This window comes from Ambystoma mexicanum, chromosome 2q (genome assembly GCF_040938575.1).
Source record: "Ambystoma mexicanum isolate Mex_15411 chromosome 2q, UKY_AmexF1_1, whole genome shotgun sequence".
NCBI lineage: Eukaryota > Metazoa > Chordata > Amphibia > Caudata > Ambystomatidae > Ambystoma > Ambystoma mexicanum.
The window spans coordinates 103,365,186-103,385,872 of NC_090924.1; the positions used below are offsets into that span (position 1 = coordinate 103,365,186).

General features: G+C 48.6%; 1 protein-coding gene across 14 annotated transcripts in view; it reads left to right on the forward strand.

Annotated features, from left to right (window-relative positions):
* The window catches only part of TBC1D24 (TBC1 domain family member 24), a 1,120,122-nt gene that overhangs the window by 551,126 nt on the left and 548,309 nt on the right, over positions 1–20,687 (forward strand). For 9 of the 14 annotated variants that reach the window (XM_069646944.1, XM_069646940.1, XM_069646942.1 and 6 more), the window contains 2 exons: positions 2,410–2,466; positions 16,880–17,926. In XM_069646944.1, the coding sequence (XP_069503045.1) occupies positions 16,932–17,926 (995 nt within the window). In that variant the 5' untranslated portion in view covers positions 2,410–2,466; positions 16,880–16,931. The remainder of the gene's footprint in view (positions 1–2,409; positions 2,467–16,879; positions 17,927–20,687) is intronic. The other 5 variants (XM_069646948.1, XM_069646947.1, XM_069646950.1 and 2 more) reach the window with 1 other exon arrangement.

Below are 20,687 nucleotides of genomic sequence, written 5' to 3' on the forward strand. Positions count from 1 at the left end.
TTTCCCAGAGTAAGTAAAGTGAAATTGACTTTAGTAGTCTTTTTAAATTCCTAGACCAGCACACCCTATCTTACAATAGAGTGCTGGAGGGTTACGTAATATCCCCTGTGTCTAGATACTCGTCTAGCAGTCAAATGCTACCCTTTCCTATCAAAATGGCTGGTGGCAGTGGTTTTACAACGAACTACCATGATTTTTCCCGACCGCAAACACCAATAGCGTTAATTCGCGGGAGCCATGTTTTTCAAGATGGCGTCTGAGCCCCCTTTGTTTAAACAGGTCCCGGTCTTCTTTTTTCACCATTTCTTTATGGAAAGGTCCTTCTAGAGTTTTCCTCTGAGCGACAAACCAGGTTTGGTCCCTTTGTTTCATCGACTTTGACGGGCTTCAGAGCACAAATCAGGCCTCGATATTGGCCAAAATTGAGGTAATTGAGTGGCTTCTGCTTGGATATTAGCAGGCCTGTTCGGGGTTGTCGGAGATATCTGGGATGTCGCCATGGTCGCAAAATCACCTTCTGTGTAGGGAATCTCCTGGCTTGAATTTGCGGTCACCATATTAGCGGTCAATGCTATACTAGCATCAGTTGCCAACGCAGGAATTGCCATGGCAGATGCCGGGCAGAGTTCATAGAGTACCACCTTAGATTCTCACACATACGAAGAAGAGTTCCATTGTTGTCAATTGATGGCAAACTGTGATCTAGGTTATTTGCATAGTCATTGGCAGCAGCTGTAGTCCCATCAGTCGCACCATCTATCACACCAGGCATACCCGCAGGAGGAAAAGCACTAAGCGGGTTTGATAGAGAAAATAAAGAGGGCAAGGTGAGTGAGTTCATAGAGGAATCTTCGAAATCGCCTGTGATCCTCCTTTGTGTCCCTCTAGGGCCATCTTTTTTTGCTCTCTTCGATCAGAGAGCTGATGTTATCTGACCCGAGACGATTCCCCACCTGGGTGCCCTCACTTCGTAGGCCCTGCCTGCGTGGCTTTTTCATTATCACAATAAAGCCAGAGAGAAAAAGGCAGGTGGCAGATGGCTGTAGGCTGGGGGTTGTTAATTTCGGTTATGCTGATAATAGCTATTGTTGTAGCTAAGAATATGATTGTGGCTACTATTGGGTTGTGGGCTACTGGAATTGAGCAGACTCATCCAGTAGTGCTACCGCTCATTACTTTGATTCACTTTGTTTCACCGGGAAAAAGAAGTAGCATGGCAAAATGAGGGCAGGGGAGGAATATTCACCCCAGGCACTGCCATGGGACAAAGCTGGGCCTAGGGGAGATTAGGGAGCAAACCCGGCTTGCCTGGGAAAACCTCTCCTGCTCCTTGGGCCAAGATTTGTTTAGGGGGGCAGGTGCCTTATTTGCCTCAGAGTGCACTCACTGGGGGTCACCAAGAGAGACCTCTCACAGTCACCCGCAACCTCCTGCTGCCTTCACGCAATGTTGGCACCGGGAAACACAAAAAGCCACACAACACCCCGACCTCCTGCCGAACAAGAGCCACGCTTACTGCATTTTGTCAGGTGTTTTCTTTTTCTCACAGGGCTCCCAGGGTTTCCCGTGCCACCCGCGCCTCTGGGCCGCCAGGCCAAACCTTCAGCTACAGTGGGTTCAGCCTAGGATCTGGGAGGTGGACCGGTGGGAGTAGCGGGGGGGGGCTTATGTTTTTTTCCGCCCGGCAGCCCTCAATCCTGTTCTCCATGACCATCCTCTGCTGTGTGTTTCGCGGCCCGAGTTGGCTAGGGGAAAGGACCCTCTGCCGTCAGGCATCAAGCCGCACTGTCATTCACAGACAAAATGAAAATCAGAGCAGCCGGTTCCGGCTTCTTGCCTTGCACCCTGCATAAGAATTAAATGCGTTTATTGCATGACATTCAATTAACAATCTAAAACGGAATCACCTTCTCTTTTTTTATATTTACCTGTGATTCCTGTCACCTGCCCAGAGGGTTAGTCTTTATGGATTGCCCTTGCATAAAAAACTTAAAGAATGTACACTTTATCTTGCCCAAAAAACAAACGGAATATGTAGTTTTTACTTTAAACATGTGTCTTAATATGTTTCCAGTTATTTTCTTGTGATTAAATGCTTGCTCTCTGAGGATTTCATTTAAGTTCACAAAGTTGCTGCATTAAGTCCACTTCTGTAGACTGAGTGAAATGCTTGTTTTCTTGCACCTTTAACTTACTGGTTTACAATCTTTGTTCTTATTAGGCACTCTTACATTAACTTCTTTTTCCTTTCATCCGTTAATGTGATTGTCTTTCTTTTTTGCTTTTTTACTGAGAACTACCTAAGATGCGCATCGCTAACTATAACTCCCAGAAGGAATAAACAAAATGGCTGACAGCACTTCTGTGTGCACGTCGCAACCTCAAAATTGATTTTTTTTCTTCTTATAGCACGCTGCTGAAGTTTCCGGAAAAATCCCTATTGGAGTCTCTCTCCGCAACTACCAGGTAAGTGGTGCTTGAATCCCTTGTCTCTATTTTCACATAAAATGTTGCACAGCAACACATGTAATTAAACGATAAAGGGCCTCACCAGGGGTTGGGCAGAGTGGTAAAAATGCAGCGGTGACGCAATTGCCACTGCATTACCGCTCCGCCCATTCCTGAGTTTGGGCGGGAAGTGGGAGGTTTATCTCCAGCTTTTTGCCATAGGTAAAAACCTCCCATTTCCACCCATTTCTGTCGATTTTACTGCCAGCAGTAATGGCACCAAAAAGCTCCATAGAGTCCTGTGGACTCAGAATATATGGGGATTGACAGCGCAACTCAGGATCTGGCACAAATTGCGCTGAACGGAGTGGCTGTAACGCTAATAGCGTTGGCCGGTATCCCAGCGCATTTACCACAGAGATACTGCTCAACCCGTGATGAGTCTGCAGCATTCACAGGCAGTACTGCGATTGTTCTGGCAGTTGCTTTTTCTACCATTTAAACAGTTTCCACTCACACTGTTACTGTTTATATTATGCCTGAAGCTTTTCTGTCACATCCATGATACAGTACTGAATGACTGCAGTCTTTTTCATGCGGGACAGCGGCTGCTCAGAAAGTTCAGATTTGAACTGCGAAAGCCTGCACTGATATTTAAGCTATTAAACATATAGGGCCTCATTACGACTTTGGGGGCAGCCATGCCCTTAAAAAAGGGCATGGCTGCCTCCAAAATCGGGTCCGGGTTCCCTGAATAGGGAAATACTGGGCCATTCAGAGTATGGCGGGCCCGGTATTTCCTCCTTCAGGGAACCCGGGCCCGGTCCTTACCCATTCCCATTCCCATTCAGCCCTCATAGGGGGCTCAATGGGAATGGAGAGGGAGCTAACAACGGGCCCATTACGAACGGGCCCGTTGTTAGCTCCCTGGTTCCCTCGCGGGACCCGCTATGGACGTCTGGAAAAACCAGACGTCCAGAGCGGGTCCCGCGAGGGGCCCTTGCAATAGTGCGGAGTGGGTTTAACGGCGCCGGCACCATTACCGGCGCCGTTAAACCCATTCTGCACTTCTCGTAATGAGGCCCATAGTTCCTTAACTACAACTACTGAAGATTTTCTAATAAACCTCAATTACATTTTTACAGTTCGACTTCAAAAACCTTTCAAAGCTGAAGGCTCTCCTAAGCGTTTCGCTTCCCACCATAATTGAGTCATCAGCTCATTTGTATGTTTCTTCTTCAAATTATTCTTGTCACTTTCAAGGGGAAGTCCTCAGTGGGGGTGATGATAAATACACATCCCGTCTTCACAAGTTTGATGATGAAAGGCAATTTAGAATAGTCAACTTCCAATCTGCCCTCAACTTTCTATTTTAGATCACTGCTGAGGTGATCCACCATCTTAGTCTGGGTTTGAGCCCAATCTGCCATCTTGAGTACTGAAGCCAGCTGATCTCTGTGAATGACAAATAAGGAAAACAGGAAACATTTTACTCTTTCCCCCAGCACCCAGCCACCGTCTGAGATCTACCACACCTATATATATCCTAGTCCCTAGTCTCGATCTTGCCCTGAACCTTCCCATGCTCCTGACAGTACTCCCCTGCCTGTCTATACACAATTGTACTACATATCCGGACACGTTTGATGACCTACCCATGTTAAGGAATACCCCTTAAAGGAAGGAGAGATACTTTTTTTTTTTGACGGGTCATCAACGATCAATCAGAACATGGGTTACAGACACACGGGGCAGCAGTGGTACGATATGAGGAGGGGGAGTTTGAGGTAACGGTAAAAATTAGACTTCCATTACACTATTCGGCACAAGCAGACAAACTTGTGGCATTAATAACAGCTGTAGAAATGTCAAAAGGATGTTGTGCCACCATCTATTCGTGCTGTGCACTTGTCACATCAGCAATGCATTCAGGGTTGTCCAGATGGAAGAGGAGAGGGGTTTTAAAATCAGATGGCACACCCGTGCAACATGCAGATTTACTTTCCAGATTAATAGAAGTACTGCCCCTTCCTTCAGTATTGGTGTTGTTGAAATATGCAGCCCATACAAAAGGTACAGACTTAATATTTTAGGGCAATGATGTAGCAGAACAGCAACAAAAGAAGCAGCATATTTACCATACGTTACAGAAAAAGTTCCCATGCTTACACATGCTCCGCGACAGCAAGTACAGATTACTGAACCCTTTAATGCCCTATCAGTGGCACAAATAATAGTTGCAGGGACGTGTGTCACGGTTCATACCCCCAAACATCAGGTACAGACCAACCTGCCTAAGGCGTTGGGTTCCATGGGGTCTTAAAGGCCCCAAAGGATCTCGCAGGGGCTTCCTGGACTCGGTCCTGGCACCGTTAGCACCAGGCTTATACTGCCATCACCAACATAGCACGTTTCAAACCCAATGAAGCACGTGTAAACCAATCTGAAGCAGACTGAAGGGATTACTTGCCATGGGACTATTTGCTTCGGTGTGGTTGCTGGAACTACTTTACCTGGGGACTACTTTCAGAAGACTATATAAGCCACACCCTTGATACAAAACACGCTTCGCGTTATTCTGCACTCCTGCAGCATAACGCTCACTGTGTCTGCAGCTCCAGGCCAGCCATCAGCCACGCCCGTCCAGTTGTCTCGAGCTACCTGCAAGGAAGAGTGAGAAAAGGGAGCAGAACAAGATAATTACCTGACTCTTCATCACGGCCGCTCTGGAGTCTCCACTTCTTCAAAGCTGAAAAGGAAAGGACACCAGATTAGCCGTGCAGACCACGCGATCTTCATCACAGATCAGTGCCAAAACTTACCAGCGAACCATCGGAGCATCATCACACGATCGCCACTCCATCGTCCGATCGCCGCTCCGGATCTGGACAAAGGCAACATCCCCCTTCGAGGAGAGCAAAAGGAGGGAGAAACGAGGGAAGTACTGGTCTGTTAACTCTGACTTTTTTTTACTTCAATTCGTCTCTTTGGGCGACCAGACTTTTTTTCCCAAACCCAAAGCACAGAAGAACAGGAGGATTTATGTAATATAATCTTATGTTTGTTGTTTTCTTTTCTTTCTCTCTTCCTTTCCTTTGGTTTTGCAATCAATGGGGTTTTGTACAACATAGTGTTAATGATATAGATGTTTTGGGAAAAATGAATAGGTCTGTGACCAGAAGCAAATGGGATGTGTTGAATTCAGAATTGGTCTTGAGCAGCACTAGGGATAAGCATCACACCGACACCGAGAACATGTGGTATAACCACATGCTGGCAGTGGGAAGGGAGGGCAATCAATACTTGCTTTGTTTGCTCCATGATTCCAGGTGCGACAGGCATACACAAGCTCTTTGTGTCACAGGAAGTACCAGCACAGACAGCCAGTGCTCCAGAAAAAAATTGGAAGTTTGAGTATTTTACTCTCTTTTTAAAGTTGAGAGTAAAATGATTTTTTGGGGAGTAATAATATAATTCCAATTCCCAAAAGAAGTATTTTTTTTATCATCTTTATTTAATATTTTCAAATCAAATCCATGGAAGAATACAACAATTAACACTTTGAACAATATAATTGATACACTATTTCTCCAGCATGGGGTCTGGCATGGATTCACATGCTCATGAATATTCCCCGTCGTCAGGCTGGGAATCCTCGGTAAAGAAAAAACCAGTATCAGTTTCGTTTCTGATCTGTCTTTCGTAGTAATAACCAATCACTGGTCTCTGCGTCATACTGACCACAGCCAATGACTGCCCTCTACCTAAGCACCGCCTCTGGCAGCCATCTTCAGATTTTTACCGCACGTTCATGTGTTGGGATCCTCGTGCTATTGCTCTCGAGCGTTAGTGCTATTTTTTCATGTTTTTTCTCAAAAAACTTCGTTTTTTCGGTCAAAAGAGCCTCAAGCTCCACCGACTCTCCATCCGATCAACGGGGACCCGTTTCGGATTCGTCTGCGCCCCTCAAGGGTGAAGATTTCGTCGAGCTACGCTTTTGGAGGACTCCAGAAGTTTCTCAGGCCCGGCCATGGCCCAGGAGAAGGGAAGCTCGACGCCCGGAAAGCTGTTCAGGGTCTGCCCTGGATGCCAGCTGCAGAACGTCTTCAAGGAGGACGAACACTCTTTTTGTCTTTACTGCCTACATGAGGACAAGACGCACGTGGAGAAGAACTGTGCGTTTTGCGGCAACATGTCGGAGCGGACCATGAAGGACCGCCATCAACGTCTCGCCAACTGGCTAGAAGGGAAGAGCCCGTCCGGCGAGAAGAAGAGGAAGAAATCCGAGCGGTCTTCTAAGACCTTTGAGGATGCCCCGGCGACGGGGGTCCAACATAAGGCCAAGCACTGCGAGTCCGCTGGCACCGGGAGCGCCGAACGGTCGGGCTCTACGGGCGCCAGGCAGGGCGCACCCTCCCCGGCACCATCAACCACGAGCCAACGCTCTGGGTCGGGTAAGAGGAAGGCCGAGCACCCGGCGAAGCTCCTGGAGAGGCCCCGGTCGAGCTCGAAGGCGGAGGGGGAGCGAGGCAGTGTCCCCCCCCCCCCTCAAGGATAAGGCGGTGAGCGCACCTAAGGTGGTGAAGGCCTTAATCCATCCGGCCAAGCCCTCTATCGAAACTGTCGCGGCGGCCCTGGCTCAGCCTGTGGAGGCTACACCAGTGGTGGCGACCTCGGGGCTCAGAGTCTCCCTGCCACCTCGGAGGGAGTCCTCTTTTGTGCCCATAGATAGGACCCCCGTGAAATCCCCCGTGGGGAAGAAAAAGGGGGGGCAGGGCGTCGTCGTAGATTCGGCCTCAACCTCGGAGGAGGAGCTGGTCGAGGTCTTAAGCCACGGCCTCGGCGTGGAAGAAGACCGGCCCGTCGGGATGGATCCCGACACAGGTGACGACGACATCGTCTAGGGTACCGACGGGGCCCCTGATCGCCCGTCGGATTCCCCTCTGCCAGCGCCGCGAGACAACTCGGCGGCCATTTTGTTGGCTATACAGTCCTTATGCTCTGAGATAAGGACGAGACTACCGTTGCCGACGGAACCTCTCCCGTCGGGGGACCCAGAACCGGGACCTTCTGGTGTTCCCCCTACCAAGAAAAGAAGGATCCACCCTCCACCTCCTTTTCAGCCATCGCGCCCCTTCCAGCCCTCCTCCCCGTCCACCCGAGAGGATGATACGGGGACTGACACGGCAGCGACGGGTACGGACGACGAGGTATACGACGAGGATGTACCGTCGTCGCCTCCCACCAGGGCTTCTCCGCCCGACGAGATTGGATCGTTCCACTCAATGATCGCCAGGGCATCCGAGCTTTTCCAACTCTGCCCTGAGGAGAAGAAGAAGGAAGGTTTCCTTTATCAGCGGCGCGAGGCCAAGAGGAAGACGGTCCTCGCGGTGCCTCTATTGGACGACATTTGGGATGAGGGCCTCACCCTCCTCAAGAACCCGTCCACGACGCCAGCTAGAAGAGACCGGTACGAGAAAAAGTACCGGGTCCCGGACACGGCCCCCCTGTGCCTCCGGGCGCAGCCTACCCCGTCGTCTCCGCGGCGGCCAGGAAAAAAGCGGGGGGGGGGGTGCGGCCTCCACATCGACTTCCCCACCGGACGGCGAGGGAAAGAAATTGGACGCTATGGGACGCAGAGTCATCTCGTCTGCAGCGACGACGGTTAAAGCTGCCAACGCCTTGGCTATCGTGGCCCGATACGACAGGGAGCTCTGGTACAAACTGGCTCCCCTGCTGGACTTCTTGCCGGACGACAAGAGGGCAGAGGCCCTGGAGATCCTGCAGGAAGGTGAGGTGGCTTCGGACCACGCCATTACCGTTGCGACGGACATCGCCGACACTGGGTTCCGCCAGTTGGGCAACGGCGTTTGCCTTAGGCGGCGTGGATGGCTCAAGGCTACGGACTTCCGTCAACACGTTCAGACCAGAGACCTGGACATGCCCTTCGATGGGAACAACCTGTTTGGGAAAACGGTGGACGATTCCCTTCAGGCCATTAAAGTGGACACCGAGACGGCCCGGGCCCTTGGAGTTCTGCAACAACGACGGACGCCCTTTCGGAACAGCGGAGGCAAGGGCGCCTCCAAAGGTTCCGGCGGCGGTTTCTCCTCCTACCGTCAAGCGGCCCGCTCGTCATCTCAGGAGGCCTACAGAGGACGAGGCAAGCCTGGCGGACCCCGCCGTCGTCGCCAAGGACAAGGCGCTAAAGCCTCGTCGAAGCAGGATTGAACCGGCCGGGGGGTCGGGCCCCCACCGAAGCACCCCGGTGGGAGGCCGGCTGGCGAGCTTCGTCAGCGTGTGGGAGTCCATCTCCACCGACCGTTGGGTGCTGGACGCCTTGGCCCGGGGCCACGCGCTCGAGTTTCAAAGAAAGTGTCCGCGCGTCCCCCCTGTGGCCAGGAAAGAACTTCACGTCCCTCAACTTCTCCTGGAGGTGAAGGCGATGCTCAAGAAGGGCGCCATCGAACTCGTCCCAAAGAGGCTTCGGGGCTCCGGAGTCTACGCGAGATACTTCCTCGTGAAGAAGACGGGGGGATGGCGCCCCATCCTGGACCTGCGACGCCTGAACAAGTTCATCAAGGCGCAAAAGTTCCGGATGGGCACGTCCTGGGTCAGCTGGAGGAAGGAGACTTCCTGTCGTCGTTGGATTTGGAGGATGCCTACTTCCATATTCCCATCTTGAAGGGGCACCGAAAATTCCTCAGGTTTGTGGTCCAAGGGCGGCATTACCAGTTCAAAGCCCTCCCCTTCGGTCTACGGTCGGCACCCAGGGTGTTCACCAAGTGCCTCGCACCGGTGGCGGCTCAGCTGCGCCGCGAAGGGATCCACGTCTACCCCTACCTGGACGACTGGCTCATCCGAGCCAAGACAAGGGAGCTCGCCGTGGTCCACACGGCAAGGACCGTCCAACTTCTCACGGACCTGGGATTCTCCGTGAACTATGCCAAATCCCACCTGGTACCCGCGCAAGACACTCTGTTTCTGGGAGCGAGGCTCAACACAGTGTCCCTTCGGGCCTCCCCGTCGGAGGAGAGGACCAGGACCATCCTGGGCAAGGTGCAGCGGATGTTGGTGGCCGACGCGGCCAAGGTGAGGTCCATCAAGTCCCTCCTCGGAATGATGTCTTCCTGCATCTACCTCATTCCCATGTGCAGGCTCCGGATGCGCCCGTTGCAGGAGTTCCTGGACGCGCGCTGGATCCAAACGACGGGCAACTTCGAGGAAAGGATCACACTCGACGAGAGTTTCCGACGAGCGATCCGGTGGTGGGGCACCCGCGCGCATCTGACGGCGGGCATGGACTTCCAGACCCGAGCCCACCAGGAGACGGTGACCACGGATGCCTCCCTGGAAGGGTGGGGAGCGCACACCGAAAATCTGCACGCAAGGGGCCTTTGGCTCCCGACGGAGAAATCCTTACATATCAACGTCCTGGACCTCCGTGCAGTGTTTTGGGCCCTCAGGTCCTTCCTTCCGTCCCTCAAGGGCAAGGTGGTGAGGATCTTCACCGACAACACCACCACCATGTTTTACATCAGAAAACAGGGCGGAACCAGGTCCCCAGCACTGTCCAAGGAGGCGCAGGACCTGTGGCATTGGGCAGTCGCCCAAGGGATGTTTCTGGTGCCGTTTCATCTGGCAGGGATAAAAAACACCATCGCCGACTCACTCAGCAGGGAGCTGCGCTCGTGCCACAAGTGGGAACTACGGCAGGATCTAGTGGATCGCCTCTTCCGACGGTGGGGCACATCCCAGATCGACCTGTTCGCGACGGCGACGAACTCCAAGTGCAGGAGGTTCGCCAGCAGGTTTCCCCAGGCGAGGAGCATGGGCGATGCTTTCTCGTTCCCCTGGGAGGGCCTGTTCCTCTACGCGTTCCCTCCTTTGCCACTGCTAATCCGGCTCGTCAACCAGCTCAAGAGGTCACGGTGCAGGATGATCCTCGTCGCACCTGCGTGGCCGAGGCAGATATGGTTCCCGGACCTTCTGGACTTGTCAGCGTCCCCGCCAATCAAGCTGCCGGTGGACGCGGATCTGCTCTCCAGGGAAGGAGGCGCCATCCTCCACCACAACCCGAAATCGCTGAACTTGCAGGCCTGGCTCCTGCAGAGCTAGAGTTTGGAGGATACGACATACCGGCCGACTGCAGAGAGGTTCTTGCAAAGGCCAGGGCGTCCTCGACTCTTAAATGCTACGGACACAAATGGAAGAGGTTCTCTGTCTGGTGCCACGCACAGAAGATTAACCCTCTACGGATTACGGCTCCCCAAGTTCTGCCGTACCTGCTGACGCTGGCCAAAGCTGGACTGGCACACGCGTCCATCAAGATTCATCTTGCTGCGATCTCCCGATACACCAGAACCACGGGACGGACGTCCTTGTGGTCTCATCGTCTGGTGAAAGAGTTCATGAAGGGACTGTTCAGATCGTTCCCGCCGGTGAAGGCTCCGGCCCCGGCGTGGGAGCTCAACGTGGTGCTGACCAAGCTCATGGGACCTCCGTTCGAGCCTCTGCACTCGGCCCCGTTGAAGTTTCTGTCGTGGAAAACAGCGTTTCTTGTGGCCATCACCTCCGCACGACGGGTGGGAGAGATCCAGGCCCTTTCCTGCAAGGCCCCTTACTTGACTTTTCACGACACGAGGGTAGTGCTCAGGACGCACCCCTCCTTCATGCCCAAGGTACCGTCGGACTTCCATCTCAACGAACCCTTGGTGTTGCCTGTGTTCTTCCCGTCGCCTTCGTCCCCGGCTGAGAGGACTTTGCACTCGCTGGATGTGGCTAGAGCGCTGAAGTTCTACATGGACCGCACAAAGTGTTTTCGGAAGACGTCACAACTCTTTGTGAACTTTGGACCTGTCAATCAGGGGAAGGCTCTCTCGAAGGCTTCCATTTCCAGATGGCTCTCCGGCTGTATCATGTACTGTCATCGGTTGGCAAACCGACCGCTGCCCGGCCGTCCGAGAGCCCATTCCACCAGAGCGATCGCAGCTACCACGGCGTTCCTTTCTGGTGTGCCCCTGCTGGACATATGCAGGGCTGCTACGTGGAGGTCGACGCACACCTTCACGAAGTTCTACTGCGTCGATCGGGATTCCAGGGAGGAGTCCAGGGTCGGCCAAGCAGTGCTGCGCAACCTGTTCGCCTGAGGTGAGCCTGGTGAGGAGGTAAGATGCTTAATGTTGAGTTTGATGCAATGCTTAATGTTGAGCCTTTGCCACCTCCCGTGGTTGTGCATGTGTGTACTGCTATGTATTCTTTATTCATGAGCATGTGAATCCATGCCAGACCCCATGCTGGAGAAGGAACAAGTTACTTACCTGTAACTGTTGTTCTCCAGCATGGGTCTGGCATGGATTCACATGCGAACCCTCCCGCCTACCCCTCTGCGGCTCTTCACTTGGTCATACTGCCACTTCACGTGCTTCCAAATCTCAAGATGGCTGCCAGAGGCGGTGCTTAGGTAGAGGGCAGTCATTGGCTGTGGTCAGTATGACGCAGAGACCAGTGATTGGTTATTACTACGAAAGACAGATCAGAAACGAAACTGATACTGGTTTTTTCTTTACCGAGGATTCCCAGCCTGACGACGGGGAATATTCATGAGCATGTGAATCCATGCCAGACCCATGCTGGAGAACAACAGTTGCAGGTAAGTAACTTGTTCCACACCTTACATTGGTAAGTATTAAGTCATCCTTTACCCTGCTAAATCAGCTATACGTTTTTATTTTCCTTTCCCATTAGGGCAACTTTATCCTTCCTAGGTAATGTTAATACAACAATAAGACCTACTTCTAGTCTAGACAAGAACACAAAAGAAACATTTAGACCAAAAAAAAGAGGGTATAACCATATCTGTTCATTTCTAGATTGCTTGAAAGTCATTCTAACACTCAACAACCATATAAGTCATTAAAGGGCACCCAAAGATCCAGATATTTCCCCTCTTCCGTGCCCCTGAAACATGACTCGATCAAAATTAGACAATACCAATGTATCATGTATCCAACTCTCAACTTGCTGCTTTGTCCTTGTTTTCCACACTTTCAAAATCTGCTTTGCCGCTATCACAAGTACTTTGTCAATCCAATTCCCAAACAACCGAGCAGTTTTACATTGCCCATTATCCGATAACAGCAAAACCTGCAATGGCATTCTTGGAAAACTGATTGATAAGATCACGTCCAATCGATCCGGTACCTCCCACCAGAAATTCTGCTTTTGGGAGCAATGCCATAACGTATGAGTAAGTGTCCCTTTTTCTTTTCCACATCCCCAACATAAGTCACCATCGAACAGCCTCAACTTGCACATACGTTCTGGTGTCCAATACAGCCGCCCTAACATTTTCTGATAACTTGAGATCTAACGTACTCTTATAAACCACCTGACACATACGTCTCCATTCCCCTTCTGTAATTGTACACCCCCAATTCTTCTTCCCATTTTTCCACTAATTTCTTCCATGAATCGACAGCAAAACTGTTCATTGGCATGAGGTTCAGATATGTGGAAAACATACGTGGCAGTGTCTGAAATATAGTCCAACCTGCCGGTTCTTTCCCCAATGGCATAGACAACATATTTAATCTCCGACTCAAGAGACTCAAGTTCCCTGACCCCCTTGTAGTCCCTCCAATGATACAATTCGGCCATCACGCATTATATCCCCTATCTTTAAAATCCATTTTGAAATCCAACTTCGCCAGTTTAGAGTCTTGATCTCGATTCGTAGACCAGGATTGTGCCAAATAGTGTCCTTGTAGTTTAGATATAAATTCCCATTAAAGTTAATTAACCACCATATCATCATTTCTTTAGTCACTAATGGACGGCAATTTAACAGCCCCCTTTTGGTAATTTTTCCATTGAAAATATATTGTCCAACTGAAATTGAGAGCCTATCCATCTCTATTGTCAACCAAGCCTGTTCACATTCTGCATCTGGTGTCATAGAAAGGGCTGCCTTTTTTAGTATAGACCCTCTATAATGATTTCAAAATCCAGATATCCAAATCCTCCTTCCTTAGCACCACGTAGCAAAATAAATCTCAGAATCTTTGGAGCTTTCTTTTCACCCCAGAGGAAGTTTTGAAAAACTCTATTTCCATGATCCTTTTCTTTGAGAAGCTTAGAGGTATTGGTTGCATTATATATAAAACCTTCGGTAAAAGGGAGTAGTTTATATGCGAGTAATATGTTTTAAATGGAAAACTGAAATTTTTTGTAATTATTTCTTTGCACCTAGTTATTTATACACATTAAAAGATACATGTTTACTTTTTTCTGATCAGACAGTAATGTTTCTTCCTATATCACTACATGCACTACAGGTCCAAGCTTATTCATGGGGCTCTGTGGTTGAATGCATGGGCGCAATGTTCCATGTGTCTGATTTTTTTTACTCCTTATTTTTTGGGTGGTGGGAGTATTTGTCTATCTCTAGGAAGTACAATTGTCCGATACACCCTTTTATCTATAGGGCTGCAGACCACACACTGTTTGGTCCACCTGGCTTAATGCATGTTTAGGGGGTTCTCCAGGGTGACACGGTGTCTGTACAGTGGTTGGAGGAGAGCGATGTTTAAGAAAATGACATCCAGTAAAAATATCAGAAAGGGAACACAGAGGAAATTTTGTTGCATTACGAAACAAAGGGACCAAGGAGAGGGGAGCTATCATTTACAACACAACACACACATTTTTGCAAAAATGGAACAGGACATGCGTTGCCATGGTGTAGTACGAGGCCACGATTACATATAGAGGGTGCTGTTTTCTACCAAGACGAGTTGGTGGAAGGACTCGTTGTTTGTAGGCAGTGCTTCAGATAAGATTTTGAAGTGGAAGTATTTTCCTCCCTATTTTTTAACCCTTTAAAGGCCTTTTTTGGTGATTTTGGTATGTGGCCATTCAATGCCTTGTAACTTTTTTGTTACATGAGATATCTCGGCCAAATTTGGCTCCTTTTTTTCCCACATGTAGGCGGTCGTAACGGCACCCAGGAATCCTAGGTTGCTGTAGGGAGGTGAGAGAAAATAACCAAAAAGGGTGAACATTTTGTGTTTTTTTCAAAAAATGAGAATAAAATGATGTACAAAGAAGCCTGTGGTTTTTTCACACTTTTTCCAGATGGGCACACCATACAGATATGGGCCTCGGGTTTCCAAGCCACCAAGGAAAACGGGGAACCCCATGCATTTTCAAAAAGAGGAGACCCGTGGGAATCCGCAGAGGTCTGACTTGCGCAAACCGGCCCAGAATTTATTACCCAGAATCCCCGACAAAGTGAAAATTGTGTTTTTTCCCCCACCAAATATCACACAAACCTCCAGAGTGGCCCCAGTCCTAATCACTAGCTTTAAAGATTAACTTTATCACAATATTCCAAGGCTTTTTTTTTCCCTGTTCAAACTGTGGTGTATGTTGAATAATGTCCAAAGAATGAAAGGAATATTGTGATAAAGTTCATTTTTGAGGTTAGTGGTTGGGACTGGGGCCACTGTGGGAGTTGGTATTCCCCACCTCCTCTGTGGTGTAGGCTCCTGGCGGTGTACACAGAAGATCTGCAGGCTCCCCAGCCTCATATGTGCTCTAAATGTAGCTAGTCCTAACCCTGCCACCCCATGTCAACGTATTGGTAAACTCAAATGTGATACCATTTGGCAGAATGGCACATCAGTGTTGCAGAGAAGTGCAACATACTCTGCAGTACAATAGAATGATAGACAAGAGCAGTACAGCTCACAGAGCTGCTAACCTGGGTGTCTGCAGGATGTGTAATAGCAGTTTCTGGCTCAGGCATGGAAGAAGCTTGCAAGTGCTGATCACCAGGCAGTTGTTAATGTTTGCATTGTCTTCAGCAAAAGCAAGCTATCAAAGCATCGGGAAAAGCATGAGGTTTCCAACCCTAGTCTCGGTGTAAACAATTGCATGTAAAATGGGAAATCTAAATGGCGACTGGGTCATTTTTATACGTCAAGCCAGTGTGATCCACAGGGCAAGTAGTTGCAGGTGATAGTTTTTCTGTTAAGCGGAGTTGTAGGCAATTGCATATATCTTTTGCAACCAAAACACAGCTGAACACTCTTACGCCTTTAACCTATGCAGACCTGTATCCCAGCAGGTACAATGGGTGCTGTTTGCTGGATAGTTATTGTAAGAATTGGGATTACGGGGGAGCGGAGTTCCAAACGTGGCTTTGTGGGGAAAGCAGCAACAGTGAGTGGTCACGAGAGATACAAGGGAGTGGAGACTAACTTCAGAGCAGAGGTGGGAGAGAGAAAAACTGAAGGGAAGGTAAGGAGAGAAGATGAGGTGAAGCTGAATGGAGGAACAGCAAGTGGGCAAGAGAATGGGAAGAAAGGGGTGAATGAGAGGTGGAGCAAAAGGAAATATAACAGTCAGAGGAAGAGCATGTGAAGGGAAGAGTAGAGGGACAGGAGGAGAATTCCTCAGTGTTTACATCCTAAGCCAAACCATAAAGCAGTGAAGTCTGGTGGCACTTTATGGCCTGGGTAAGGAAGCAGCTGACCGAGGCTGCACCACTAAAAAGCAGTGAAGGTGCAAACCTGTTATTTCCCGTGGCTTGACAGCAGTTGTCAGACGCCCCGAATCAGTTGCAGCGTATCAATGCAACATCGGTGGTGGTGACTAGTATTTCAGCAGTCTGGATGGCCCAAACTGACATTTTAACAAGCCCAGCTAAGAAAGAGTCTGCAGGATTTCAAGAATTAAGTGCAGGGCACTACATACACGAGATGTTTTGAGTGACTGTTTACTTTTAGGCAGGCAGATTTGTTCTGGAAATGGGGTGCTCAAAGGCATTTCTTCATTTGTGTTTACTCTGGAATCTCACGCTGTGGACTCATTCTGATTCAATCCCGTCATTGTTTCTCTTTTTGTATTCAATGAAATGCTTGATTGTATGAATTGGCACGCAATTAGCTGATGATTCCTTGGACGTGAAGATATGTAGATGTGACAGTAAATCCCTAGATACTCCAGAGTGTCTGCTGTTGCACCTTTTATTTAAAGAACTGTCCATGTTTAAATAAGCATTTGATTGAATTGGAGGGTTCCGTTTGCCATACAATTTTACTACTATTTGCTGGTATTTAGAGCTTTGCGGTTGAGGCAGTGTTAATAGAAGTGAAACGGTAAGAAGAATGTGCGCCATGCACATTTAAGAAAGGATGGTAGGCAATAATGTTTTTACGTGCAAGTTATAAGTCGTTTTTTTGTTTTGCTTCTGTAATATTGGCATCAATTGACAAAGATGTAGACAATTCCATTTGTAGTAATGTGTTTTGAACAACCGGTTTTAATTTCTGTGGATTAAGACACCCATTCAATAGTCATTTTGAAGTATTAGCCAAAAACAAATAATTAAACATCTAATTTCTTTTTTTTTTTTTTTACTTTTTAGGCAAAAACAATGATTTTCTCATAGGAGTGATACCAAGTAATCACGTTTTTCAATGTCTCTGAAAAAGAAAACCTGCAGCACCATGGATGACAGTGAATATGGTCACTTTGTGGACTGGGAAAAAATGGAGCAACCAAGCCAAAACCACATTCTCAAAGAAGTGCGCACTACTGATTTCCAGGAAGTGAAAACTATGGCTCGTCAAGGCTATTGGGCCAAGTGCCACACTCTAAGAGCTAATGTGTATAAGCAGCTTATCAAGGAAATCCCATGTCGTACTGTCACACCCGATGCAGATGTGTACCGAGATATTGTTGTAAAGATAGTTGGAAAACGTGTTTCTAGCATGATCCACCTTCCTGAGTTTGTGGATGACCGTCCGATACCTACCTATTGCCTGAATACGGAAGGTCTGCTGGCAGTGAGGAAGATTATTGCTTGCATCGAGAACCAATTTCCTGATATATCATTTTGTCCAGTCCTGCCCTCTCTGGTTTCGCTGCTGCTTCATTATAACAAAGATGAGGCTAGTTGTTTTGAACAGGTGTCCCGTATTCTTGCCTGTAACGATCCAAGAAAGAGACTAGTTGACCAATCCTTCCTTGCATTTGAATCCTCCTCTATGACCTTTGGTGACTTGGTGAACAAGTATTGCCAAGGCCCACACAAAATGATGGTAGCACTGTCAGAGGATGTACTGGAGGTATACTCCAACTGGCAGCGCTGGATTTTCGGGGAACTGCCCTTTACTTATGTAACACGGGTCTTCGATGTCTATCTTGTGGAAGGGTACAAGGTCCTGTACAGAGTGGCTTTAGCCATCCTCAAGTTCTTTCACAAAGTAAGGGTGGGGCAGGTCACTGAGTCAAATAATATAAAAGAGGACATCCTAGCTTTTGTCAGGAATATTGCCACGTTTGTATCCCCTGAGAAGCTGCTTGAGAAAGCTTTTTCTATCAGGCTCTTCTCCCGAAAAGAAATTCAACTGCTTCAAAATGCTAATGAGAAGGCACTGCAGAAGAAAGGCATCACAGTGCAACAGAAGAGGTATGGTAATAAGATTTTCTTTTCTTCCCTCAGAAGGAACTGTCTATATGGTGGAAAAATGTTGTTTTACATATTGCTGTGCATTTGTGCAGTACATGTATATTTGGCCTTAACTAAGAAATGTTTAAAAAAAAACCTGATTTCTCCATCATGGTATCTTACGTTCCCACTATCCTTCCCATTAATTCTCCCTTCAGCAGGTTAAGTTGGCCAAAAAACTCCTCTAAAGGTGCTGCTAATTTGGAGCTATAGTGTTTAGAATTTAAAGGAATACCCTTAAGTGCACAGGTCATCCGTGTGCCCTACCTCATCCATATAAGAAAACCAACTACCAGTTCACGCTTTCCATTCCTTCTCGTTTACATTACATTTTTTCCAGACAATTTTTACATCTTTTGGCCCACGCACATATTTTTACACTTACAAAGAGTTACATTTTGTTTTATTACCATTTACTTTCCTTTACTGCCAGGATGGGAAGCCATATATTTTTGATATTCAGGGTGTGCATATGGTGCCTCTCGACCTTCATTGCCACTGACCCTTGCATTCTGCCTTCTATGCCTTTGCAATGCCACAGATATCATGGAATCTAGGGGAAGGATTATACACAATTATAATAATACATTCCTCCCCAACATTTTAGGGGTAATGCATACCTGGTACGCATTGATGAGCATTTTAGTTATGCAAGTCGCTCAATCAGAATGGACCCATTACACCTTTTGTATTCTGGTTTGGTTACCATGACAAATCAACTTCCGGGCCACCAGTGGTCCAGGATTGAATATCGGTTTCTAAACAACCAATCAGCCCCACACCTCTAGTACACCAGAAGGGATCCGAACACATTGGAAACACAAGCAAATTATAAATCTCCTTGTCCAATTTTGGTAACATGGACGGAATGGCAGGCTTATCTCTGCAAGGACGTGATTTGTGGTTACTTGCAACACAGCGAAAATACATTTATTACCCAATGATAAAGGAACTGTCCAGTCAAGGTTGTATACGAATATATACTTTATTATGACCCACCCTGAGAAGGAATCTAGAGGACAGACAGTTTCAAGAAGGAAAGGGGATGCACTCTGGAAACTGATGGGAGGGTAGTCGGTAAAATTAGTCGCAATAGTTTAAGGATACTTGGTTTCAGCACAAAAGGAGCAATGGGTTGTAAAATGTCACTAGGGGCCTTCAGAGAAGCACCAGGGGGGCAAAACTACAATGTAACTTGTGCTTGTAGAAGTTCTTGGTGCTCCACAGGGTCGAGTCAGTTTCAGGGCGCTTTGCAGCATCCGCGACAGAGTTCACGCGGGAGACAGCTGCGAGTATCAGGTGGCTGGGCGGACGGCTGCAGGCTGGCATACACGCCTGATCAGGGTCAGGATTCGTTGTCTCAGTGCTGGTTGGCGGGTCTGAAGCACTAGTCGAAGCGTCTCGGATGGCATGAGCAACTGCAGCGTAACAACAGTCAGTGGTACAGTCGGTTGTAGCTCGAGTGGCTCGGAAAAGTCCTTTAAGGTGGATGCTGGTTGATCCTTGTCGATGCACTCCTCCTAGCTTCTTCACTGGGCTTGTCGTCCTTTACTGGCGGACAACCCAAAGCTCAGGAGAGTGTTGTAGGCAACAGTCTTGTCCTTGGTTTGGTTCATAGACTCTGGCACTTCCTACCTAGTTCTGGAGCTGCTGGATGGGTTTCTGGGTTCAGTATCTCCCTCTGTTCCTTGGGAGATGTTTAGAGGAGGGATCTTGCTTCCCGCTTTGGAAATCCTGGCCTTCCTTCACTGGCGGAAGCTGTAAGGCAGACTGTACTTTCAGCCAGGGGCCAAATGAGTTCTTCTACATCTCTTTTCACCCATTCACCCATCAAGGCTCCCCAGGCAAAATTGAACCTCAGTGTGTTGCTCAGCGCACTCTGCCATAACCCGTTCAACCTCATGACTACGGTGGAGTTGAAATCTCTCACCTGGAAGGTGGCCTTCCTGGTTGCCATCACTTCAGGTAGGATTGGCCTTTGTCTTTCCATAGCGATAAAGTGGTGTTGCACACACACCTGTCTTTCCTCCAGAAAATCTTTTCAGAGTTTCATATTAGCCAGTGTATTGCCCTACCAGTGTTTTTCCCAGACCCCTCGTCAGATGCAGAGCCGGTCCTTCACAACCATGATGTCAGGAGAGCTCTCAAGTTCTATCTTGATAGGGCAAACTCTTCTCACCTTTTTGTGAAAATCTGGAATTCAAAAGCAACACAAGCCTCTAAGGCCACGATTTCCCATTGGATAGTTTCCTGCATTACGGAGGCACACACAGAACAGGGCCTGCAGGCCCCCAAGGGCATCCACACACATCTAGGGCAGGGTAAAGCAGCCTCATGGATTTCCAAAAGTACGTTCCTCGGGAAACCATCGCCAAGGTGGCCACTTGGGCCTCCCATCATTCTGCAAACATTTTCTCGACTTCCGTTCAAGAGCTGGCCCTCAGTTTGATCAAGCGGTCCTCAGAAACCTCTTTAATTAGTGAAGTTTTAATCCATCCACCCAGTTCTATACATCAGTGCTTGTGTGAATCCACAAGTATGGAGGAAAGGGTATGGGACGTAGGAGTAAGAAAGTTACTCACCGTAGTGACTAATATATTCCTAGTCCATAATCCCCTTTCCTCCGTACGCCCGCCGTCCCCTATTAAGAGTTCCCTTTAATTGTTAATGTGTCTACCGATCTTGGTGATAAAAAAGGACTGAAGGGCGATGCACATGGCGG